The sequence below is a fragment of the Myiozetetes cayanensis genome, unplaced genomic scaffold, assembly GCF_022539395.1.
Source record: "Myiozetetes cayanensis isolate MyiCay16 unplaced genomic scaffold, myiCay2020 scf4, whole genome shotgun sequence".
NCBI classification, from domain to species: domain Eukaryota; kingdom Metazoa; phylum Chordata; class Aves; order Passeriformes; family Tyrannidae; genus Myiozetetes; species Myiozetetes cayanensis.
In genome coordinates this window covers 60,427,158-60,451,384 of record NW_026087631.1, presented here as the reverse complement: position 1 = coordinate 60,451,384, position 24,227 = coordinate 60,427,158, and the positions used below count along the sequence as shown (strand labels likewise).

At 42.5% G+C, this 24,227-nt stretch overlaps 1 protein-coding gene across 2 annotated transcripts in view; it reads left to right on the top strand.

Annotated features, from left to right (window-relative positions):
- The first annotated feature begins 1,520 nt into the window (after nt 1-1,520).
- The window catches only part of EGFLAM (EGF like, fibronectin type III and laminin G domains), a 71,741-nt gene continuing 49,034 nt past the window's right edge, over nt 1,521-24,227 (top strand). Inside the window, exons 1-4 of one of the 2 annotated variants that reach the window (XM_050329600.1) lie at nt 1,521-1,721; nt 17,591-17,700; nt 19,587-19,670; nt 21,218-21,244. In XM_050329600.1, coding sequence (XP_050185557.1) covers nt 1,601-1,721; nt 17,591-17,700; nt 19,587-19,670; nt 21,218-21,244 — 342 coding nt within the window. In that variant the 5' untranslated portion in view covers nt 1,521-1,600. Of the gene's footprint in view, nt 1,722-17,587; nt 17,701-19,586; nt 19,671-21,217; nt 21,245-24,227 lie in introns of both variants that reach the window. The other variant, XM_050329598.1, reaches the window with a different exon arrangement.

The following is a 24,227-nucleotide window of genomic DNA, read 5'->3' as shown; positions in this document are numbered from 1 at the left end:
CACACTATTGGCATCCCAATTACACTAAAAAACACTACTCCTCATCTTTAATTCCTGAAGCCTCGAGCATACTCTCCTGCAGTGATCACTCTGAAACTTGCATTCTGCCCTTTCTAAGGGGACCAGTTGTCTTGCCTGCTTTCCTTGTCCCTGAGGTGAGCAAGGGCTGTCCTCTCCACTGTTTCCTGTGAGGACTTGGATTCTTCTCAACTTCATCATGAGGTACATACAGTGCTTTTACAGGTAGGGGCTGCAACTCCCTTCCTATGATCTTCTGTCCAAAACCACTTCATCATTTTTTTCTTGTCTCCTCTCATATCCTGAAAGGGTACAGATTTCCTTATTTACCCACATCAGCATTGTTCCCACAGAGAGACAGCTTTTATATTGATCTCTTCCTGGTTTTTCTCCTCTTGTCATAAAATTACAGCCTGGAACTCATTGAAAGAGTATCAGTGTTACAAATTCAAAACGAGACTGTCTAAACATACATAATTTATATGGACATCAAACCCACTGAAAGTTATCAAAGTACACAGCAGTATAAACAGACGAAGATTTCCAACCCAAAGCCGTCAGGACATAACAACTCTGGTGTTTCAGGGTTTATAATGATCTCCAACTAACCAAGTTTAGGATGAGACCTGAAGCAGAGGGCAGATAATCTCATCATGTCTGCTAGTATTAAGTTTCTGGTACTTGCTTCTGTCTGTTAAATTTCAAAGATGGGATACTAGACCAAATGGATTTGGCTCTGATCCCACCAATGCTATATTGTTCTGAAGGGATGCTTTGGTCTTTTTGCTTATCTTCTGCATTTTTTTTTGTGGGATTTTCAAACCCCAGAGCTTCCCCTTGCCTTGCTCCCCCAGCTCTCCCCATCCCCTCTAATCTCCATAGGGGTTTCTATATTAGTCTGAGTGGCTGGACAGGTCTCAGCCTCCATCTGGGGGGATTAAACTTAATTTATCCTCTTAATTCAGCAACAACTTCCTCGCCAAATCCTCTTCCTAGCTTCGCCTTCGCCCCAGAACTTGGCTAGTACTTCAGGGCAGTTCCTCCGGGGGGAGTGGGGGGGGAAGGAAGAATACCGTGTCAATACTGATGCTCCCTGGGGAAGGAAGCAGTCGAGTTGGGGTCCCTCAGGGCGGGACGGGGCCGAGGACGTCTCCTGGGCAGGGGGAGGGCAGGAGTCCCCGCTGAGGAAGGGGTGACACCCCGCCCCGCGGTACCGGGGGTGGGTCCTGGCTGTGCCCCCGCGGGCAGGGCCGGCCAGCCGAGGGGTCCCGGCGGCACGGGGGTCTCCCGGCAGGGGACGCCCCGACCGCTCCATCGGGGCTGGGCCGGGCGGCGCCGCGCGGGGGAGGTGCCGCGCCGTGCCCCGCGCCGGGCGGCCCTAATCCCATCAAAGGGCCGGACCCAGCCTCCTCCCCCCTTCCCTTTCCGTCCGTCCCCGTCCCTGCCCGGCGCGGGTACCAGCCCCGCCATCCGCTCCGCTCCGGCCCCGCTCCCCCCCGGTCGCCACCCGCAGGGGACGGGCGCCCCTCGCCCGCGGCCACCCGCCCCCAGCGACCCGCTCGGGAGCGGGGACGCGGCGCACATGGAGGGGCCGGGCGGCTGTCACCGCCGCTGCCACCACCGCTGCCTCGCCCTGCTGCTGCTCCTGGCTTCGTGTATCGGGTGCGCGGCCGCGCCGCGCCGGAACATCCCCCGCCGGCAAGGTAGGGCGGGCGGCAGCGCCGGGCCGAGGGTGCCCACTCCGCACCGACAAAGCTCCGCGTCCCTTTAGCACTGAGGACCTTTAGCACCGGGCACAGCGGGACGGGCGGGTGACGGTGTCGGGACGGTGCCTCGGGTCGGGCCGCCGGGCTCCGTCTGGGGGAGCCCGTCCGTGAGCGGGTGCCCGGAGGGCCGTCAGCTGTTCCTCGCCCTGCCCTGTGAGCCCCTGCTGTGCCCTCTCTCGGGGAGGAGAGGATGCCCACAGGGAGTGGCAAGGATTGTGCCACCGGGAGCCGTGAAGTTGCGGAATCGGTGTGCTATCCGTTTCCTCTGGCATCTTGCACCCAGTGCCGGGGGGTTCGGTCGTTACAGACCAGGACCAGATTGAGACTACTGCGGAAGAAGTTTTTCCCTGGCTCACGGTGCTGCGTGGGCAGAGTTAGGGTGCAGGTGAACGTCTGAACCGGTCAGAGGTGATCTGTCGGCAAGGCTGTGCTGTGGCTGTGACATTTATGTGTGTGGCAGCAAATAACATAAAACATGGAGAAGCAAATGTGACAGGAAAATTACTAGAGAAGCAGTTATTTCGTCTAAATATGTAGTTACTCTGTACCAAGCATGATTTGGTCCCGGTCCTGCTTCTGGCTGAGCGTTACCCGTGTCCTGCGGGATAGTTCTCACGGCCGTCGGGGCGCTTTGTGCCTTGATTGAGGAGGTTGTTCATAGTCCTAAGTGGCTGAAAGTTAAAACTTGGAGTCTGAGCAGCTTTTACAACCCTTTTACAGGCTGCAGTGTATGAAACAGTGAGGTAAAATGTAAACAGTGAGATGGGACACAGTGCATGGTGAAGTTTGACATTCTGCAAGCAAAAAAATTGTGGTGCTAAGAGAAGATAACTATGTCCGAGACTCTCTCAGACACTGGGGCTATCCTGAACTCTTTGAGGCCAGCTGTGATTTTTATTACAGAGTACACTGGGGTTGAAAATATAGCAAGTTTAGTAAATTCTGCCTCAGCTCACGAAGTGTTTGTAGCTTCAGATCCTTTTTGTCTTTTATTCCACGGTGTTTAAAGATTTGCATTGTTGGTTTTTAGAGTCATTATTGTGCCTTCCCTTGCTCAAGTGAGAAAAAAACAAATGACTGTACAGTTGGAATCTTAATACTTAAATACAGCCTGAGCTTAAAACCCTGACTGGACAGATGGCTAATTTTACTGGTTTGACCTTGTGTCTTATGGATCTAGTCCCATGATCCTTGGTTGGCATAATAGCTACCATTAAGTACTTGAGGAAATTAGGCAGACAGTCGTTGTGAATGAGATGATTAGTAGCTTGTGTTAAAAAACCCTGGATATATGAAGTTGAGGATGGAAAGTTAAAAATATTTTTAAATATTCCCTTACTATAGCATACTAGTGTATTTGTTTCCCCTAGTTACAGCAGAATGACAGACCTGGGGAAAATTAATTTCAGTGCATTAAATTAAAACAGTTTAAAGCTTGGAAACTAACTGTAGTGTTGTGGAGGAGATGAATTAGTATGCTAATATTGTGTTTACTTTTGTTAGTACACATTTTATGTTCATTTTTTGTAACATATTTCAGGTTCACTGACTGATTCAATCATTCCATTTTTACTTCTTTTGCTGTATAAGAAGTAATGAGTTTTATTTGGAACAATTTTTTCACAGTCTGTGCAAACATTTGAATATCCACTTGTAGCAAAATTTGAAGAGGAAAATGCCCCAGACAGTTTTTGTGCAGCAGTATATGATTTAAATCCCATCTGCATTCTGCCCAAGGCTATTGTAATTGCAGGCTTCTGAGAACCCCATGGCTGGGTCCTTACTGTAAAATGTTGCTCTCAAAACACCGAGAACAAGTGTAGTAACTCACAGGTAACTCACGTCTTTTCCTTATTCTGCAGTATATCACACACTGGGTGGTTAAGAATGGAAAGGGACTATCATTTACTCACATATCCCAAATCATACAGTCAGTGAAAAAAGAAGAGATAAGATAGTGAAAAATTATTTAAGATACTTTTTTCTTTCACTTTGCCCTTTTAATAGCAACAGAAGTGAGACTTGTACAGGAATTGTAACTGAGGTGAAAGCTAAAGGTTATATTGAGAGCAAAGTCATAAAATGAGTTCATATTCAATAACAGGAACTGACTGGGAGGTCCTGTGGATTGAAAGAAAAAAGATAGTAAAATGCATCTCCATTTTTCTCGAGTTTTAGCTCAGGGCTCAGTTTACAGAGATCAGTTTTGTAATCCCAAGAAAGCAGCTGAGTGAGAAATCTCTTTGTGAAGTTAAAAATATATAGTAAAATGGTCACTAATGCAACTTCTCAAATTAATCTTCAGGGAAAAAGGCTGTCGTGCTCAAATATGAAACATCCTGATGACTGCTAAACTCATTTGAACATTTATTTACAGTTACATAATACATTTGCTGGAGACAAGAAAACAGGATGACAGACTCCTTGGGAAGGGTTTAAAACAAATCCTTAGACACCGTGTGGTGCACAGTATAGCTGGGAACAGATTAGCCTGGGATTCTCTATATCTTGTATTCCCAGAAGCTGGCACACTTACTGCTGTTTTCACATTGTTTTCTTGCTTTTGCCTTCTGCAAAGACACAGGTTTTCACCATTTCTGTTTCAAGTTTCAACTGGTTGAAGATTAGAGAGCCTAAAACTAGCCCCCATTGTGTTACACTGCTGCTGATGTAAACACAATAATATTGAATTTTAATAGTTCTATGATTTTAGAGAATTATAGGGGAAAGAGCTGACCAATTATCTGATTTCCTGTGGATGTTCATGGCATAAAGTTGTTGCACTATATTGCATTGATGCTTTTTTTGTAAGCGAGTGAAAAGTTCCAACGGCCTGTAGAATAATAAAACCATTAAGTTGGTCTGCATGGAGAGTAAAAATAATCATATCTGATGTGTAGGAATGCTTCTTGTTTTATATATATATTATGCTTGCCAGCTAATATAAACAACAAATTTGGCTTGTATCTATTTCCCAGATGTCCATAGCAGTAGACATCACTGGCTTTGTGAAGAAATGCTGGAGGAATCAGACTGGGTAAAGCCTGAAGACTTCACAAGGGAATAGCACTCAGTATCAGGGCCAGATTTTAAAAAGAGCAGAGATCCTTGGTCAGCACTACAGTAAATGATTTTTTTTTTTTTCCCCCAAAGAACTTGGCACTGCGATACTTGAATTCTTTAGAAAATCTGACTATAATAAGAGCTGTTGGATATAGAACACTTCTAAAGTCTAGCCATATTTAGGTATCAGTACAGGTAAAACTGCCTTGAAATCAGGTGTACAGATATGAAAAATGTAGCAGCCTTTGGGAAAGGAGGTACTTGCTTGAGTTTTTAAATGTTACAATTTTTTTGGAACAACAATAGGGTGAATTGTAATTCACTGTTATAATAAATCCCATATGTAAATCGTGCAAGGGTAAGGTTGATTTCCTACTGAATGTGAAGTGTCTGAGAAGAGGAATGAGTGAAGCTGAATGATTCCTAACGTGAGGGCTGCAGAGCTGTCAGAGATGGTGCATGTCTGTGAACTAAAACCAATAAAGAAGATGTGAATAATTTATTTAGGGAAAGATTAATATCAATCTTTTTTTATTTCAGAAATATCTGATGTCTTCAACACCAGTAAAATCACCCAAGCACTAATTATATAGGTATTTGTCACATGTGGGTGTAAGTGTCATTCCCATTTTGAGTGGACTTGCTCTTGCTCTGGAGTCCATACTCTGGTAAATCCAGTATGTTTTCTGGTTTTAGTTAGTCTCACTCACAGCAAAATATGTTGTGTCCTGTCCATCCTGAAATTGCTGTCTTCTTCTGTAAAAGGAAACTTTCAGTAAATGTTTTTCTTGGGCACCATTTTTCCAATGCCACACCTAAAACGACTATTCAGACTTTCACCAGCGTTCAGAAAGGTAAAATAAGACAAAACATTTTACATATTGGTGGAATTACACTCTACCACATACTGGGGTTCCTGGTGATGCTTCAGAGAAGAGGGGCTTTTTGGAGTTAAGGTACTAGGGCAATGCTTGGGAAGTTTTTCTGTGCTGAGGCTGTCACAGACTGTCTTTAAGAGTTTGCCAGTCCTCCCGAGGCTGCATTTTCATTTTTATAAATGGGATTAGAGTGGTTTTATGCTTTTATCCTTTTCCAAGCGTGACACATTAGACAGCGGTAAGACTTAGGGTAAGCATAGTTTTACCCCAATTTTAGTCAGTGTTACTAGGCTTTAATTTAGTGACAGTATGTAGGTAAATGCCCACAAATGCACAAAAAAATGCCCTCTTTTTCTCTGTCAAATACACAGTGCCAATGGACTAGACAGAGCACAGAGCTATGTACTGTGTACAGCACATTAGGAGCACATCCAACAATCAGACTCATCTTCTTGAACTTAATGGCAGGGATTCTGAGTGTCAGTCACCCAGAAGACACCCTGAGGAGTGAAAGAGTACCTTATCTTAAGATGGTAAATTTCAGTGAATGAGATCCCTTCAGTACCACTCAAACTCATTGATTAGCTAAGAGTACATGGGTCTTTCCTGTTCCTCAGATCATGCTTACATTAGGACTCAAACTTGTGCCTGGTTCTGTTTCTGGCCCTTTAATGTGGCCTTACTGAAAATAAAAATAATTTTAAAAAGGTGACTAATGCTTCATGCCTTCAAAACAGGACTGATAGGACCTTCTCAATAGGGAAGTGAAACCCTAAAATGGCCAAAGAAAGTTTTTCATATTAAAAAGTTATTAAAGGATATTAAAGATGCCTGAAATTTAAGTAAATTGCCAGGAATAGGTCTTTACAGAGTCCATTATTTCATTATGGAGTGTACAGTTTGGTCGTATTTATCAGTGAATGTTCACTGCTGGTCTGTGACCACATAACAAAAGACTTTTTAAGCCACAGGCATAGGAGACTATATTAGCTATGTGATCTTGAATAAAATTTCATAATGGTTTTCTGTGCAAACAAATGATCTATTTAAAAAAAACACCACACAAACCAAACAAACTCCAAAACTGTTCTTCATAACTAATTCCAACTGAAAGGAAATAATTTTGAGTAGGGCTAGGCAAGATTTAATTTGCTTTTATTTTTTATTTTTAGTGAAGATGCTTATATATGAAAAACATCCAAACCACAGCAAAAGATGAACTCTTTTTTTCAGACTTTTCAGGGTTGCTGAGCTGAGAACAAGCACAGCCGAGTTCATCTTTGAGAGTAATTGCTTCAGGAGGGCATAAGCCACTGAAAATTGGATGCTTAGGGGGAAAACTTCGTCATGAGGTACTAAATAACCTGGAGAATGGTACACTGTGTGGTGATCCATAAAACTGCAGGTGAGAGATGTATAGTGCGAAATACATCAGATTCATGCCGGTTCTTCTATCAAGCGCAGTGTAACTACACCCAGGAGTAAAGACTACTGTTGAGGAAAGTCCCTCAGGATACTGGCCTCTAATGAAAGAGGAATCCACCCAATATTGGCACAGGGAGTCATTTGTTCAAAAAGAAGAAGACAGCTATGGGGCCGTGGGAGAAACACTTTTTTCTGTTGGTGACTTGCTGACCCTGTAGCTGGATAGTCAAAATACTTTGGCTTAGTTTTCTTAAAAAGATCTCTCATTCAAGCATTGCCAAAATTGTCCTGGAAAATTTTTAGAGCTAGAAGGTATAAACCATGTGCAGGTGCTAACATATTCTGAACCTGGCTTTCTGACGGTATCTCCAAGTCATGATAGGGTGAGTTTCCATTTGTATATATTAACCTTATAGATAATAAACACTTTTTTAATTGTAGTGCAGATAGCAGTCATGTTAAGAGAGTCCTTCTGAGAAGACACTAAGCAGTTCTGAGTTTCCCCATGTCTTGGAGTATAGTTGGTCTGGTTTAACTCATACAGAAAGATCTCTGAAGCTGGAAGAATCCCAGGCCATGTTATACTTCCTACCTCTCTCAATGTGAAAAGTAATTTAAAATTGCTGGCACCTATAAAAATGATGGTACAGTCAAATATCAATACCTGTGTACATTTGGAGTTTGCAATTTGAATCATCTTTCTAAAATGAAGGGAAAGGAGCATCTTGTGAATGTTGACCATGCAGCTTTCAAATACAGAAGTCATTCTGATCCTTCTGATGTGTCAGAGGCATTGTTACACATATAAAGTTTTAAATCAAGACTGACTTTGTGTTGCTTGGCTCATAAATCTTCTGAAAAAAATCCTAAGGGCAAAAATTATACAGTATTTTACTGGAGTTTAATTTTTTCATGCATGAAAAATTTGAACTGGAATATCATTTTAGAAAAAAAAAACCCCTTGAACAAAATCTGTCAAACTACAAATGATGGAAGGTAGGTGTCTAGGACCAAAACTTTTGTTGTTTAATTAGAGATAGCAGAAGCCAGAATTTGTTCCTTGGAACAGAAATGTGAGCTCTCTTTCATATTCTGGTTTCTAAACAATTACAGGAGAAGGTAACATGTTTCTAAAAATAAGCAAGCATTTTATGAAAATGACTGTTTACAGAGATGTTGGCACTGCAGCTGATACTCCAGCCATGCCTGGAGGCCAGCATTCTGCTGGCATTTTTATTTCCTGTTCCCCTTTCTTGACATTCTCGTTCCCACATGAACCCATTGTATGCAGGTTGCTACTGTTCTCATCTTCATGAGCAGTCATAGTGGCAGCACTCTGAAGTGTTGATTTATGCAGCCAAGAGCTGTGAATCTGTCCATGTGTGTGTGAAGCCACTCAGTAGTGTGAGATTGACGCCTTCCAGCCATTTACACTTGCAACATCGTAAGATCATAGGATAGAAGAAGAAACCTGCAGAATATAAGCAATTCTTCCAGGCTCCTCTGGACAAAGGACTAGACAGCAATCAAAATGGGTTTAAAGAGGAAAAAAGCGAGCTGTTTGAACCAGCTGATGTCAAGAGAATTACATGGCTTGGATGACGTAGCCCTGGTAGAGGTCTGGGCCAAGGCGGTTCTGTAGGTTGCAGAAAACAGGGTGCCAGTGGAACAGGGAATGCTTTGAGAGGATTAGGGAGCATTAGACACTAGCTTTGTGGACATCACAACTGTGCCTGGGTCTTGTGCTATTTTTTTCCTTGCATATTTGGTCTTTATGCTGTGATGTATTTCCATGTCCCATTATCTCTTTCAGCGAAGAAGGTTTTGTCCTTCCCTGTCACTCTCCCAGCTTTCACATCCTGCTGCTTGTTACTGGTTTTCTGGATACGCAGCCACGTCCCACACTAAATTAGTGCAGGGATTCAGGTTTAAAAAACGTATCTATTTCAGTCACTTAGTAGAGACAAAGAATTTCCTCTGGTTTTTACTGATAGTGCTGGTGAATAGAGAGACTTGCTGACTGCAGAAGGTACTGAAATTGTCCCATTTCTTATGGAGGAACTGAGTAGGAGAAGAATTTCCTGCTCCTTGAGAAGATGCCGGATTTCCTCCCTAACCTGGCCTGAAGCAGCCTTTAATAAAACTTCAGTTGCCATTGAGCGGGTTTCTCCTGTCAGGTTAGGGTCACTGTGCAGTGGCAGCCTTTGTGGATTAGGAGAAGTGTTGCCTGGAGATCAAGGGAGTTGATCCTTCCTCTCTATGGAGGAGACACATCTGCAGTATTGGGTCCAATTCTGGCTTCCCTGGCAAAGAGCCACAAAGATGAATAGGTGGGGAGAAGCTGAGAAGAATAGTTCAGTTTTGGTAGTAAGATACTTGTGGGGATCTTAGAAATGTATACAGATGATGGGTGGAATAATGAAGATGGAGCCAGGCTTTTCTCAGTGGTGCCCTGTGACAGAATTGGAAGAAATGGGCACAAAGTGAAAGCAGGAAATCCAATTTAAATATAGGAAAATACTTTTTTTTTACTTTGAGGGTGACTGAGCATTTACCCTGAGATGATGTGGAGTCTCTGTCCTTGGACATATTCAAATCCCATTAGGCAAACTCTTGGGCAGCCTTGTTCAGCTGAGCCTGCTCTGAGCAGGGGTTTGGACTAGGTGATCTCCAGAGGTGTCTTCCAACGTCACTGCCTCTGCGATTTTGTGGAGTGTCACGGGGATCTCTTGAAACTGTCTGTTTCAGGTCTCATGTTCAGCTTCCTTCGAGGTGTCCTTCATCATGTCATGGACTGGAAACACCAACTGGACAAACTACTCTGCTTTCTACAGGGAAATGAGTGTTTTCTGGAGTTGTCATCAGTAGGAAGATGTTTGTCACGAGGTTGCTACCCTTTGTGTTCTGTAGCTGTGTGAGGCCTGTGCCAGAACCCCAGGCATAACTAACCTGCACATTTATTTTGTGATGCTTTCTGGTGCATGACCAGATCATTTATGAGTAATGAGCTTCAAAACAATCGCTCAGGATTTGGAGGGATTGTGGGAACCCAAGACGCTGCATGTCCTGTCCTCACCCTGCATATTTGTTTCTTGTCACATGGTCAGCTTTCTCCTCTTTGCACTTTAATCTTTTTGCATGTGTGTCTGTAATGCATGTGTGATTGTCATTTTTTTTCTATCTGACCACTTTTCAGGAAGCTGCTGTTGAATTTTGTTTCTTGTACCAAGAAAGCTATTTCTTCAAGAGCTATTTTGTTCAGAGTTTCAGCAAGAGAGAAATATGTAGTAGATAAAACAAACAGATTAAGAGACATAAAGGAGAACACTTTTCAAGTATCATGAGCTATTTTGCCAAGGTTCTCATTGAAATTAATAAGCTTTGGATAGCAAACACCTGAAAAATATATCCTTAAGTGATACTGATTGATGGTAAAAGAAATTTTCAAGTTATTTGTTTGGCATTTTTACAGTTTAACTGGTCTTTTAATTTATAGATATATTTGTATCTATATAATGAAACTGTATTTTTTGATAATAAATACAAAGTCTTTCGTATATGGTTCTCTTACGTATTGTACCTGTGTTATAAACACTCAGAAAATGCATTAGACTGACTTTTATCCTTATTTTTATAATTTCATTTCAGTAATAGCCTGCTTAGTAGTTTATTTTCACCAACGATGCCTAAGACTCAGTCATGAACTTCAAACACTATGTAATCAAATTTGTTGGTGTTTTCCTCTTTCTGCTTCCAATTGTTTTCAGAGTGCCATGCTTTCTGGAGCTCCTGTGGTATTAGTGCTTCCTAGCACCTCAGATGCATAACCCACGAGAGAAAAGGGAACTTTTTTTAATTATTATTCTTTTTTTTTTTTTCCTGGTGGAAATGAGTTGAATTTATATTACATGGCTCAAATCGGTGCCAAGGGGAAGGGAGTAGCCCTGGAATAGGAAGGTGGAGAGAGATACCTGGAGGAAGAGGGATGGAGGAGTGGGGAAGTGGCAAAGTGGAAGGCATGAGACCTTCCCTGGCCACTGGCAGTGAGCAGCTGCTTTTGCCTGGTGGAAGGATGGGACTGCACATATGGATGGCTGACTTTTCTTTGGATGCAATTTCCCCTGCACTCACCTCAGGCAGCCTGTGCAAACCACGGGGCTACCTGGCTGGAAAGTTGCTTTCTGCTGCCCATCTGCTGAGTGGCTTCTTGAGTGATGGATGCTCACAGTGTAGTCCAGGCGTAGTAGAAAACCATGGAGGGAGACAGGGTTGGAGGGAATGCCAGGATAAGCTATTGACATGCTGGTTCTTAAGCAGCCTGTCCCACTGATTATTAAAGTCTGTTGCGCAGATGAGGTGTCATACTGTTGCTTGATTTCAGATGCCTTCTGGCACTTAAGCCTCTGAGACGCTTTTAAAAAAAGTTATTTGAAAACTGGTGAAGCAGCTGCTAAGAAGGCAGGCAATGGCAGGGCAGGCAGGGTGCTGGCAGCAGGCAGGGCAAACTGCAGCCCACCAGACATGGACACATCTGCAGGGACAGGGTAGGTTGGAGCCCAGCCAGGAAATCCCAAGCCAGGAAAAATGTTTTGCATTCAAGCAGTTGGTAGACTGGAGTAGTGTGAGGTGAGTCTCAGTGCCAACCCCTTCTCCAGAAATGGCCTGGCTATCATTTTCTTCTGCCAGGCCAAGGTGCTGCAGAAATGCCAGGAATTACAGCAGCCATGCCCCAGTGCTGTGGCTTTGACAGCCAAAGCACAAGCCTGATTTTAGGGGAATGAGCACTAGATTTTGACTCAGACTTCCAGAAAGGCACCTGAGGTTATGCAGCTGGAGTGTCTTGGTTTTCTACAAGCCCTTCATTTACTCTGGAAGTGGAAAATACTTACATTAGGTGAAATATTTCACCAAGTTGTCTCAGATGCAGGTACAGTATATGCAATTTTGCATTTGTGTTAATCAAACTGGCCTCTGATCTGTAATTATTAAGAACACAAGCCTGTAAGAGTTGCCCAGAGAGTGCCTCATGTGTTCCTCTTGACGAGGCAGGTATAAACTAGGTATAAACTAGACCTTTGCTCAGAGATACGGTGTTCCATGCTTTTTATAGCCTTGAGCACCAGGAATTCCCCAAAAGTGATTCCAGTGCATAACCATCCAAACGAGTTTTTTCTACACCTGTCTCTGAATATGTTTTTCTTTTTTAAAGCAGTTTCTGCTTTTCGTTCTCAGTCCTACAAACCATTGTGCACTGTGCAGAGCTCAGCTCCTCTCTCCTTTTCTTCTCTGCAAAGCTGGAGCCTTCCCAGGAGCAGACTTCTGCTCCAGGGAAGAGTGTAGGGAGGGAACCAGGGCTTCCCACTGCTGCCTTTCTGTTTTGTGACCTGCAGGGCCAAGGCAAAGCAGGAAAAGCTGCAACAAAGTCACCAGTGACATTGTGCCTGTTTGTAGTTAATGGGATTTGCTGTGTTGCAGTGTAGCTTAAGTGCTGAGCTTTGTCTCCTTCATTCCCCTTCCTTAGCCTATAAAACCCCTGGTGATTTTCACCTGAGATGTACCTGTGGCAGATAATAGATGCACTAGAAAAACATCACGTGGGTCCAAGCCTGTTATTATTATAATGTTGAGGGCCTTCTTTCATTGTGTTTTCACAGTATTTTTAAAGGACTAATGAAGGTTGGAGGTTGGGTTAGCCTCTCCAGAGATTTGTGCACCATGGTCTGAGTCAAACCCCATGATTGCCCTTACAGGGCCACATTAGCTGCCCTCTCTGCACTGGTACTCAATGTGGCAGTGTGCATGTGATACAGCTGATTTCCTTTTGTCAGGATCTGATGCAGTGGTAGGGAACTCATTCAGAGCAACGACTGTCAGGGTTTTTGTTGGGTGGTGGTGGTGGGGTGGGTGTGTGTGTGTGTGTGCGTGTGTGGTTTTTTTGGTGTTAATGTTGCTACTCTGGGTGCAGAACCAGGAGAGACTGGCTGAGATTTTCCAGTTTCAAGTCATTGTCCTTTGTAGTGGTTGTAGCTGTGAGATTCTTGCTCTCTTACATACTGCTGCTGGACAGTGGGAGCTGGAAAAGGCTTCAAAGAAGTTTAAAGATGGCACATTTTTTTAATTTAGAATTTCCTGACCTTTTCAGTTTATCATGCTGCCTTCCTTCCACTCTGGTGTTTGCATAACCTTGATCCATCTCTAAAAAGAAGGGAAACAAAAAAGACCTTATCACTGTTTATTGTTGTATAAATAAGGATTTCACCAATATTTCAGTGAGAGAGAGTGGCCCATAATTTACTTTGTTTCACTTCTAGGAATGGACAAGCTGTTTTCCTTGAAAGCAGCTATTACAATGATAAAATGCTACTTCAGTAAAACTCAGGGGGTTTTATGAATTGGTGAATGCAATTAAATAGTGTTTCAAACAGAAGAAATTCAAAGGTATTTCTGGAAAATGCTTTGTTCTGAAAACTTCAGTTTAAATTGGTTTGAATTATTTTTCATGAGGTTTTTTTATTCCTGTTTCTTCCCACTGTGACATGTTAGTATTGATACTGGCATTTCATGAACAAATTTCTCATGTTTCATGGAACACAAACAGGAGTCATATCAACCTGGAAAGTAAGGAGTACTTCAGTCAGCATGTCTTAGCTGTTACCCAGAGATATTTAAAAGTAAAATAGTGAAATGCTTATCTCCTTTAATTGGCCTGTGCCCTGTCAGCAGTAGTAGTGCAGAAAATGTAGTATAAAGATTTTGGTTTTCCAACCTAGAAACTACTAAAGATGAAATGAAACATCTATTTTCCCTGAAATGTATTACCATATTATTACATGAGGAGTGCATTAGTGAATAATTCACATATTATTTCATGATGTGTATGTACCTGTGATTACCTGCAGGCCTTGAAACAGCAAATACCTCTAGAAAGAAAAGATTAAATGCAAAATATAGTTAAAATTCTAAAAGGAAAAATTCTAACACCAATCCTTTCAGATATTGCATTCTCACTACTTCTAAAAAAACCTGTTTTCAGTCACTATTATTTTAATCTAATTTAAAATTTAAAACAGTTTTGAAGTTTACTCTAAAATAGTAGTACTATTAGTACACTGTAGAGATGAGCTTTATCCAGCTTATCTGAAGAGCTTCAGATGTGAAGCTTGTGAACATTAAAAATGGGTTTTTTTGGAGCTGGGTTTCTTTTCTCATAATTATTCATCACTGTAGTAAGACTTTGGGGTCAGTCCATGACTGGAAAGAAAGGAGAAAGTTGCCTGTGTCTGCACAAGCAGTTTTCTTGCAGTAGTTGAAGGAAAAGATCAGGCTGAAGTGGTTGCTCATTTCATCACAGTAAAGAATAGCATCATTGACTGGCCTGGGCTGGGGATCATTCCCAGGAGGCACTTATTATGTGGACAGAGGCTGTTGTGTGTAGCAGAGGGAGCCACAATGGAAGAAACCCTTGTACTGAGATGGGACAGCCTTTTTTACCATCTTTAATTTGGATTGCTTTTGTGAAACAAAAATTTAAATAATGGTCATTATTCGGAAATGGCAAAATTTACTCTATCTGAGGAAAAGGGCTCATGTATTCTTCAGCTTAGTTGGAGAGCTTGTTTGGTGACTTTACTGGTTTAGCAGTTTTTGCATATTTTTAGAAGTACAGAACCAAAGACATGTATAAGCAAGAAGGAAAATAGCTGTAAGCAGAAAAGTAAACACAACATTGTCAGCTCAACATTGTTTATCTACAGCCAAATCCTCGTTAATTTCTTGTATTTGATATACTTTCATAAGGTATAGTTATATGTGTGCTCCCCTTTAATTATTGGCTTCTTTGTATGGGACTGGAATCATTGCTTCCATTACCATCAAAGCATTTTGGATGATATTGAAATTTCTGTGCCTGATGGGCCAGGAAGGAGAACAACGGTGTTTGTACAGAATGTCTTTAATTGTGTTTTTTGTATAAATTGGTTCCTTATTCTTTATGATCAGAGCAAATCTCCATGCCTTCTAAGGAATTCACCAGACCCAACTGCAGAGGACATTGGCAGAGGGGATCATCACTGAGGCAGATCTTCAGAGTTTGTGCAAGCAGTGGATATGTCACACCTTCCTTTCCTGCAGATTCTCAGTCCAGTGGGCTGCAGAAGGCAGTGTGCTCTGTTGAAGTTTTGCTCTGTGAATGGTGCTACCAGGTTAAGGGAGTTTGTGCTGAGTTTTGGGTAGAGGTTTTGATCTGAACTGTGGGAGAAACTACAAATACCCAAAGACTTTTACCCTTGAAAACTATTTTTATTTTTAATAGTCTAAACATGACATTTGACATAAAGACGTAAATATTTAGACCAGTTTTAGTATCTGTTTTTAGTGTGCCTAATACGTGATGCTCTGTAAAATCATGCAAAATACATGAAGCTCCCATTTATCTCAAAACAGTTTGTCAGTAAAGCAGCGATTTGTGTTGCAGCAGTTGTAATCTGCTGCAAACCACTTTGATATGGTGTTGCAGCACAGTTGTTCAAAAGCCATGACATCTCCTGCAGCTCAGTGCCATTAACACTGCGTGTGACAGATCCGGCAGTCACTTTGCCGTGGTTGCAAAGGGGAAGTTCAGTCCAAAAATGGACAGTTTTTATTTCTTGCCGGGTTTTGTGAAATTTGGACTTTTGACAACCAGGAGTGACTCTGAATGCCCAGATGTACATCGCTAGGCTGTCAGGGCAGGAGTGATGACAGCAGAGGACTGTGGGACTGCCACAATGCATGAGGTACCCCTCTCTGCCTTGCCCTCTGTCCTCCCTGGGAAATAAGTCTGTGCCTGGGTCAGGGCTGCCTCAGGCTTTCCTTTTCCTCTTGGCTCCTGGCTTGGGCATGAAGCAGCCCTGTCCCTGACACAGTGAGCACCTTGTGCCTGCTTTTTGCATGGTTTTATCATGGAGAGGGCAGGAGGCAGTGGTGTGTGAGTGCTGAGCTTCATTTGAGGCTGGTTGCAGTTAAATTGCTTACACCTGGTTCCCAAGCATACAATCTACTACTGCCCTGGTTGTGTTAGGGGTATTTCTAAGTTCTAGGGAGTTTTCTTTAAATTCTAGGCATAATGAAATAAGGAGGATAGAAATACAGGCCTCTCTGACTCCTTGCTCTTATTTTCCCTATCTCAGGCCAGGGCTTTGTATTTAGTCCTCCAGTGACAATTTATAGGTCAGTGTAACTGAGGGCAGTATTTGGCTCTCTGTGTCTCTTTCATCAGCTGCAACCTGGAGATAGCAGTGTTTTCTAGGGCTGAGTGAATAATTCATGACGTGGCTCCTTATTTAACAGATGTTGCTTCTCTGTTTGCAGATAGTCTGCAAATGGATTTCATTTTGTTCAAATTTATTTGTTGTTTCAAATTATTCACCAAATACTTTCAGTAAATAATTTTATTGGCCTGAAGTGCATTCGGAATATGAATTTGAAGCCTGCCTTGCAAGACTGTTTGTCATTGCCAGTTAAAATTCGTTATTTCGGGAACTATGCCTTCCAGCAAACTTCCCCAGAAAGTAATACAAGGATACCATGAATATGTTAAGAGTGAATGTTTAGGGGGTATTCTTTCTTCATTATTACTAATGAGGTGTAATGTCAATCTATCTCATTGGGTATTGTGAAGATTGGAAAGGTATTTCCTGAATGTGAAACGCTTCTTAAGCAGACAGGGGTATATACCCCAGCCCTGGCTGCTCGTCCCTTCCTCTCATTGCAGTTGCAGGTGGTATGTGATGGTGTATGGTTCCAGCTGCTGCTGAGTGCAGGGCAGGAGGTGAGCACAAGAGGTAGCACTCTACTGCGCTCAGAGCCCCTGGAACAAGCAGGAATCCATGGGACTAAGTCTGTGGTAATGAAGACAGTGGGTGGGGGCCCAGGGAACATGGCAGGATTTGGCTCTCATCCATATGGTTGAACTCCTTTCCTTCCCCAAAAATGTCCATACTGGTGTGGTTCATGAGCTGTGCTGTCCTCCAGACCAGTCCTGGGAGACTTTCCCAGTAGGCTGAATCTGTGCTACAGGCTGTACGAGCAGTATGGATGTGTGAATGTCCCTGTCTTTGGGTCCTGGGTAATATCCGGCATCTCAGGGACACATTTAAAAGCCTATGGGTTGCTCAATAACATTGCTTGAGGCACAAGGTGCTCCTGAGCTGATCAACAGCTTTTCTACTGATGAGATATCCCCCTTTGCTCCCACTTTCCTGGTATTCCACTGCCACCTTGTAAGGCAGAGGTGGAAGGGGAAAAGGGGCACTAAGTTAAATCTGAGTAGTGGGCTGTGTTTGATAGCTTGGAATGGGGGGCAGTGTAGGTCTATTCTTCAAATCCGTACCTGTCAGGTAGCTAAAGGAGAGGGTTTTTTGTCCTATGGCTACTTATAAAAAGCTGTTTTGTTTCCAGCAGATAGGCTGGGGCCTCCTCTCGATATACTGCTGGATTCACTGAACTGCACAGCATTCAGCGTGCAGTGGAAGATGCCAAAGCAGCACGCGAGCACCATCACAGGATACACAGTAAGTGATCCTTCTGCTCCATGGCCTCAGGCTGCACGGTGAACCGAGTGGGAGAGCCCGTTCTCATAACAAACAGTGCTGTCACCCAGAGAGCAGTCAGGGGACAGTGGGCTTGAATGGGTTGAACTGTAACTTTAAGAAACAAGCAGTTCATGTTTTAGAAACAAGCTATGATGGGAATTTGGGTTGGATGCCAAGGGCTTGCAGTGGATATATAGTGCTTTTCTGTTGTGCTTTCCCTGCAAGGGTCTCAGTAGTTTCTGCAGCTGATAAAACAGTAGAGCAGAGCAGATTGGTATTACACTGTGCATTCAGATCCTTTGACTTGTACTTCCAGCCTGAGGATTGCTTTAGCAGGAATATCTTGTGCAAACTAACCCTCTAAAACTTCCCAGACTGGCAGCAGGTACAAGAAAAGGTGTGTTTCATGGTGTCTCTTCACCTGATAGGTACTGTACTGAATAGCATCCCTGGGAGCCCAGCTACAGCCTTAAATAGCAAAAGGGATTTTGCTTTAATACCCCCCCACCAACCCCACTTCAGAATTGAGTTTCTGTTAAAGAAGCTGAGCAATTTTCCTGTTTTAACCTTTTTATAAGGGTGTCTCTGACCCCCACCAAACCACCATATTACTCTTTAGCCTAGAGGGAAAAAGAGAATGGCTGGCCTAAACTGGTTATGGTGTTTTAGTGTGCAAGCAGAAGAGCAGTGAGCACTAATATGCTGTTCAGTCTTTTTTGTTAGATATTGCTTTAATCCAGGTATTCCATGGCAATAAAATTCAGTCCCAAAATGGAAGTTAGTCAGTGGGGAAATTAGCACCAAAGATGTGGCATATTGACCAGAATGTGTTGTTTTGCCCTTCAAGAAAAAACCCCAAACAAACAGTAGGGGTTTTGTATTAGCATTTTGTGTACGGATATGAAATTTCCAGGAAAAAAATACCCAAAGGTCAGTTTTATATGAAAAGGTGGGAAGCAGAATGCTCCTGACTGCCTTTGTTGTTAATGCACACTATAAGAGTGAGAAAACTCCCTGCAATAGGTATTTCTAGCACATATGTTCTTTCACCCCATGGTCTTGTAAATAACACCAGTGCATCCCAGCTACAGGGTTGTTCTTGTTGTTCTGAAAGTGCTTGCAGTCTAGAACTTGAGAAGCTCTTGGCCAGGACCTGCCTCAGCTAGGCTCTGCATGTGGTTGGGTTCACCCTTCTGTGTGAAAACAAAGGTACAGTGAGTAAGTGGCTTAAGCCATAAACAGTTTTCACTGTTCATGCCACTCATCTGAGCTCCAGTTTATTTTTAAGCCTTGAGCTCATGTGTGGCATGATAATAAAACCAGTGAGAAACAGCATTGATAGTGCTGTACCCAAATCATCTTCACTGTATTATCTTTTGACCCTTTGGCATCTCAGGGTCTCTGTGTGCAGTAAAGCAGACTTTCTCTAATTAGTCTCCAGTACATGGCAACAGACATGGAGAGACATTTTATGATTGAGAAATTTTTATAATGTCATAATCATGAATGTCAACATCTTCCTTATAAAAAGGTGTCTAACTTGTGCAGACTAGTCCCTCAACTCTTTAGCTGTCCATGCTGACCATAGACAAATGATGGACAATTCAAGTCGGTTCAAGTCTGCCCTAAAATCTAGACTGTGTTTTGTATTCAGCGCATACCCTGTAGGATGGTGTCCTTTGGTCACACTGACAACTTCTAGACACTGAGAAGAGAATGTTAAAGGACTTTTGCTTTTCATACATTCAAAAGGTAGGGGGTTGTGGGCTCAAATGCTGTCCACAATATGATCACAATGCAGTCATTTTTTCAGTCACTCTGAAGCACTGAGATATTAACTGGTTTACCTATATCTTGTTCCCAAGGTCTTTTACTCAGAAGTTGAAGGTGACAAAGCAGTTAAACAGCTCTCACATGATGTTCCCCTGAGTTTGGATATGATTAGCATGGTGAGTATTTCTTTTCATCCACAGTCAGAGCACTAGAGCAGAACATGCAAGTGGGAACTTGCAAATGTCTTCTTGTTGTCTGACAATTTTATCACATAAAACTACTGGGACTTGTTTGCATCTTCCTAGTACTGACCTTTGTCATCTACTAAAATAAAACTTTGAATATGCATTTTCTGTCCATTTTCACACATGGGAGGAGTGGAATTGCTCGAGTCTATGTGTGATTGGAGTTGCAATATCAGTGAATGTGTATTACAGTGTCTTGGTGCAGGTGTGTGAGTTAACACACAGTGTTTTCAGCGTGTTTTTGTCTCTGTGTGAGACTGTGGCCTTCTGAAGTATGGCTGCTTTAGTTGCACTTGTGCCAAGTTCATCTGCTATAAGATTCCTCAATTTTTGAGTTTTTTCTTTTGTTCTTGAAAGCACTGCTTTTTCTCATTGCTTTTCTTTATTTTTTGTTCGCTTTGTTTTTTTGGTTGTATTTTTTCTTATATCTCTCCTTTTCATTGTCTCCTTCTGTTTCCTCCTTCCCTTTTTCTTTCACACTGCTTTCCTTTTCCATTTGTGAATGAACACTGCCATCCTCTTCTGTTGCACAGCTGAGCAGTTAGTACCAAAGTGAAATTAATTTCTATGTGCTTGTGGATGGTTTTAATACTGTCTGCTTTTAAAGGGTATTCTTGAAACATGCCAGTGCTTCCTCAGTGCAGAGAAGCTGCTCTTTGAGGTCAGCAAGTCGGGAACAAAGATTTTCTGGACTGTGCTTTAGCAGAGAGTGAAAGTGTTGCAAGTCGGGTGCTGTGAGGGGAGCACTTCCACACCATGCTCTGCAAAGGGCAGTCTGTCCGCCAGACAGCAATGTTACCAGCCAGGGAACAAAGGATTACATGTGCTCACAGAGGAGCATTGCAGGCTTTCCATTTTCTCTTTGGTGATCCTTCTTCACAATTCATTTTTCCCCTCCTTTCTCTTCTGCTCATCTTCACTCTCCTTTATTTCCTCACCCCTCTTCCTTCAGCTTCCCCAACCTAGGTTCAAGAAAATACATCCACTGATCCCTCCTGGGCAGTGCTCAGAAACATCCCCATGAGAAGTGTGAATGACGGGGATGCTCAGATTTCCTGCACTTTTCCATCACTCTGGTTGTCAGTTCTGAATTCTACAGGTTTCTGGTAGCACAGTGAATGAAATATTGTTCCCATGATATATTTTTTCTTTGTTTACACATTATTTTTTCACTTCTTTATCTCTGTGTTCCTCTCTTACCTTTTTTTTTTCCTTTCTAAAAAGCATTCCTTCTAGTAGTGCCAAAAAAGATTAACAGCACATTGTTTTTTTATCTTAATCCTGACAGCAGTACTTCTTACTCCCTGGGAGAAGATAGTCTGTATCCCAGTACTCATGAAGATGATTAAAAGCCACATAGACTGTTATATGCTGCAGCATGTGCCTTGTTTTAATTCCCTAACCCATTACTTATGTGGTTTTGCCATCCCTTATTAGTATGTTAGTTCATTAACAAGTCCTGTTTTGCTTTTTCCCAGGGTCAACTGGAAGGACAAGCAATTTTTGTAAGTATTGCTTCTCATGAGACTTGGTCACAGCTGTGATTTAAAATGGAATTGAATGTTCCTGACCTGGTCTTTCCACAAATTCACACACAAAATTTTATCTCATTTATCTGATTATAGTTAGCACTTAAATATTTCATGGACAAAATAAAGCAAATAGTAGCAAAAGCTCAAAATCCAGAGGAAAAGTAGCACCCTTTTTTACAAATGGATAAACCTTTTTCTTATTTATCAGAGGTATTTATGATTTTCTTTTTTTGCTGAAGTAAATTCTTGTAAAGAAGGAGATGTATCCAGGCAGTGAGTACTTAGAGGTGATGGGGACAGCTGAGTAATCAGACACACAGTAAAAGGGAAGAACAAAGTCTGGCACTTGGAGAGGAGGTGGAGAGGGAAAAATATGAGCCAGTCCAGCACGAACCGAGAAGGAGGAGGGTCTCAGGAAGAGGCCAGCCATGCAACGCCCAGGAGGAAGGAGTGGGAGAGCAGCTACTGGTATAAAACAAATTCGAAATAAATACTAACTCTCTTAATGGCTTTGCAGCTGGTGAATCAATCAGATTGACTATTTCCAGTCCAGCACTCAGTCCAGGCTAATTCCTGTGAGCAGTAAACAGGCTGGGTTTATTGTGAGGGGGAAGCAAGCAAGAAGTGCTGGGGTTTGGGTTGGATAAGGGCAGCAATTTCAGTGTTTAGTGGAAATCACTAACATCAACATCCTCTTGCAAACTTTTGGTTTCTGAGAGCTTTTGTAGGAATGGAGAAATCTCATGAAATTGGTGGACCTCGCGCAGCTTTCATGGTCGGAATTAAGGGAAGTTTGGTTGACTGTAGGAGGCTGATGTCAGGATGAGACCTCGGGATGCACTTGAACCAGGACTATCTGGTTCAGTCCTTGCTGAGATGAGTCTGGATTGTGGCATTTCAGAGCTGAAGTTCCATGCTGGGTCCTTTTTTTCTGCTTGATAAAAATAACACTTCTGAGGGGTACTTGTGGAGAAGTATGACTGACTGGAATTAATCAGCTCCCAGCTGTCATTAATCCTCAGGAAGTGGTGTTCTCACTGAAATGCTTTCTGTTATATTCATATGAAACTCAACAGAAATCTGCAATAGTCTTGTGGTTAAGTCTGCATAGTTCATGTTTCCATCACTAAGCCTCCTCTCCTGGTGCTGGGTACAACCCTGCTGCTTTCTTAGAGGCTTCTCTGTATCATGCAGGATGGTCGTAGCAAGAGGTGATTTGCACTGCCTGTTTCTGTGCATGTGTGTCTGCACATGCCTGTGTGTTAGCAAGCAGATAATGTATTATAGCTGTATTATGTCATTGTGAAACAGAGAACATGCAAGTGACAGCAGCCAGGAGAAATGCAGATGCAGTACTATTTAGTAAGGTGATTGTTATAATTGGGCATGACATTCAGGAAGCTGAGCACAAGTAGTTAAAAAAGAATCAATAAAAATTAGTAGACTTTAAAGGTGGGAGGTTTTAGGTTGGGCACGGAGCCCTGAGTAGCAACAGTTCTCTCTGTCAAATCACTAAACACACCAGTACAAAATGGGAAGTGACCAGCTGAGACCAGTAGTGCAGGGAAGGAATTGTCATCAGGGAATACAGTGTCATTAAACCCAGCTCAGTTCCTGCAGCTGTGCTGTAGTTAAGGGTTTGATGGTTTTTTGAATTAAAACAAAACAGAAAATAGACTTTCTTTGGAAAATAGTTTATAATCCTGGTTTCTGTGAGGCAGCTTACTGCACAGCCTCACAAACAGTTCCAACACACTTGGAGGGAGAGCAAGCTTTGTGGCTGGGCAGGGAGGGATATATGGGTTATTCTATGCGCAGTTGACTCCCCTACCACAGAAAAGGCATCACATTGCTTCACTCCATTCAGTGATGTGAGATTGTAATGAGAATATCAAATGCCATTTTTTAGGGTTTTTGCAAAGTGCTGTGTAAGACAAGAAAGTGGGGACAGTGATTAGTGAAGCCTTATCAGCAATTGTAATGTCCAGTTTGGGGTATCAAAATATAGAGGCAATCTGAGTCAAGGAAAGATTACAAAAATGATGGCAAGTTAACTCTTCTGTATACTACCTAAATTCATTATCTGTGAGGCCACTCTGTCTCATCGGGGGGGGGGGGGGGGGGGATAAAACTTGGATTTAAGTTTTAAGACACATCTTCTAAATACAAGTAAGAAAAGAGATGAAATATGTACACACAGACTGCTGGACAATGGGGTACAAGGAAATGTGTTTCTTCCCCAGGATTTGATTTGCAAATGTTCTGGCACAAGGTGGGTATTCCCTGAGATTGTTACAGGTCAGGGTAGCTTTATGGTGTCCTGAATCTTTAGTTATTCACTGATGTCCTGATTCTTGGAGAGTAAAAGACACTTGGTCTCATGGGTACACATGTTGAACCTAAATACCTAAGTAGACATTAGGACCTAGATCTTGGTTGGCCATATGCTCAGTGATATTTCTTCTGTTTAGTTTATAGTAGACTTGAGTCTGGAGGTAATAACATGAGGCAAGTACATGAATATCCAACACTCTGTGGGGAACAAATTCCTAAATAGTATGAAGACAATAAGACAAATAATGAAGGATTTTTTTTCTCAGAAGAATGAAAGAGGAATACTGGCAGGAACAAATGTGCACAGTTTAAATGCAGACAGTCAGTATGTATGGCATGGAGGATAGAAAAGCAGGAGCAGGGTCACTGATGTTGTCACCAGGAGGAGGTGCTGGGTTTTCAGCAACTGGCTTCTCAGATCATCCCGTTTTAAAAGATGTAAGCCCCTTCAGCTCTGAGATTGAAAGACCCAGATTAATCTTTCGGAGTGAGTGTCCTTGCTATCTCTCCTTGGACAGTTACTTTTCCAGCATTGCTATCATCTCTCTCAGATTCATCTAGATCATTCAAGCAGATCAAGGGTGAATGATGGAAAAACAGGATAATGGTCAGGTGGCCCATG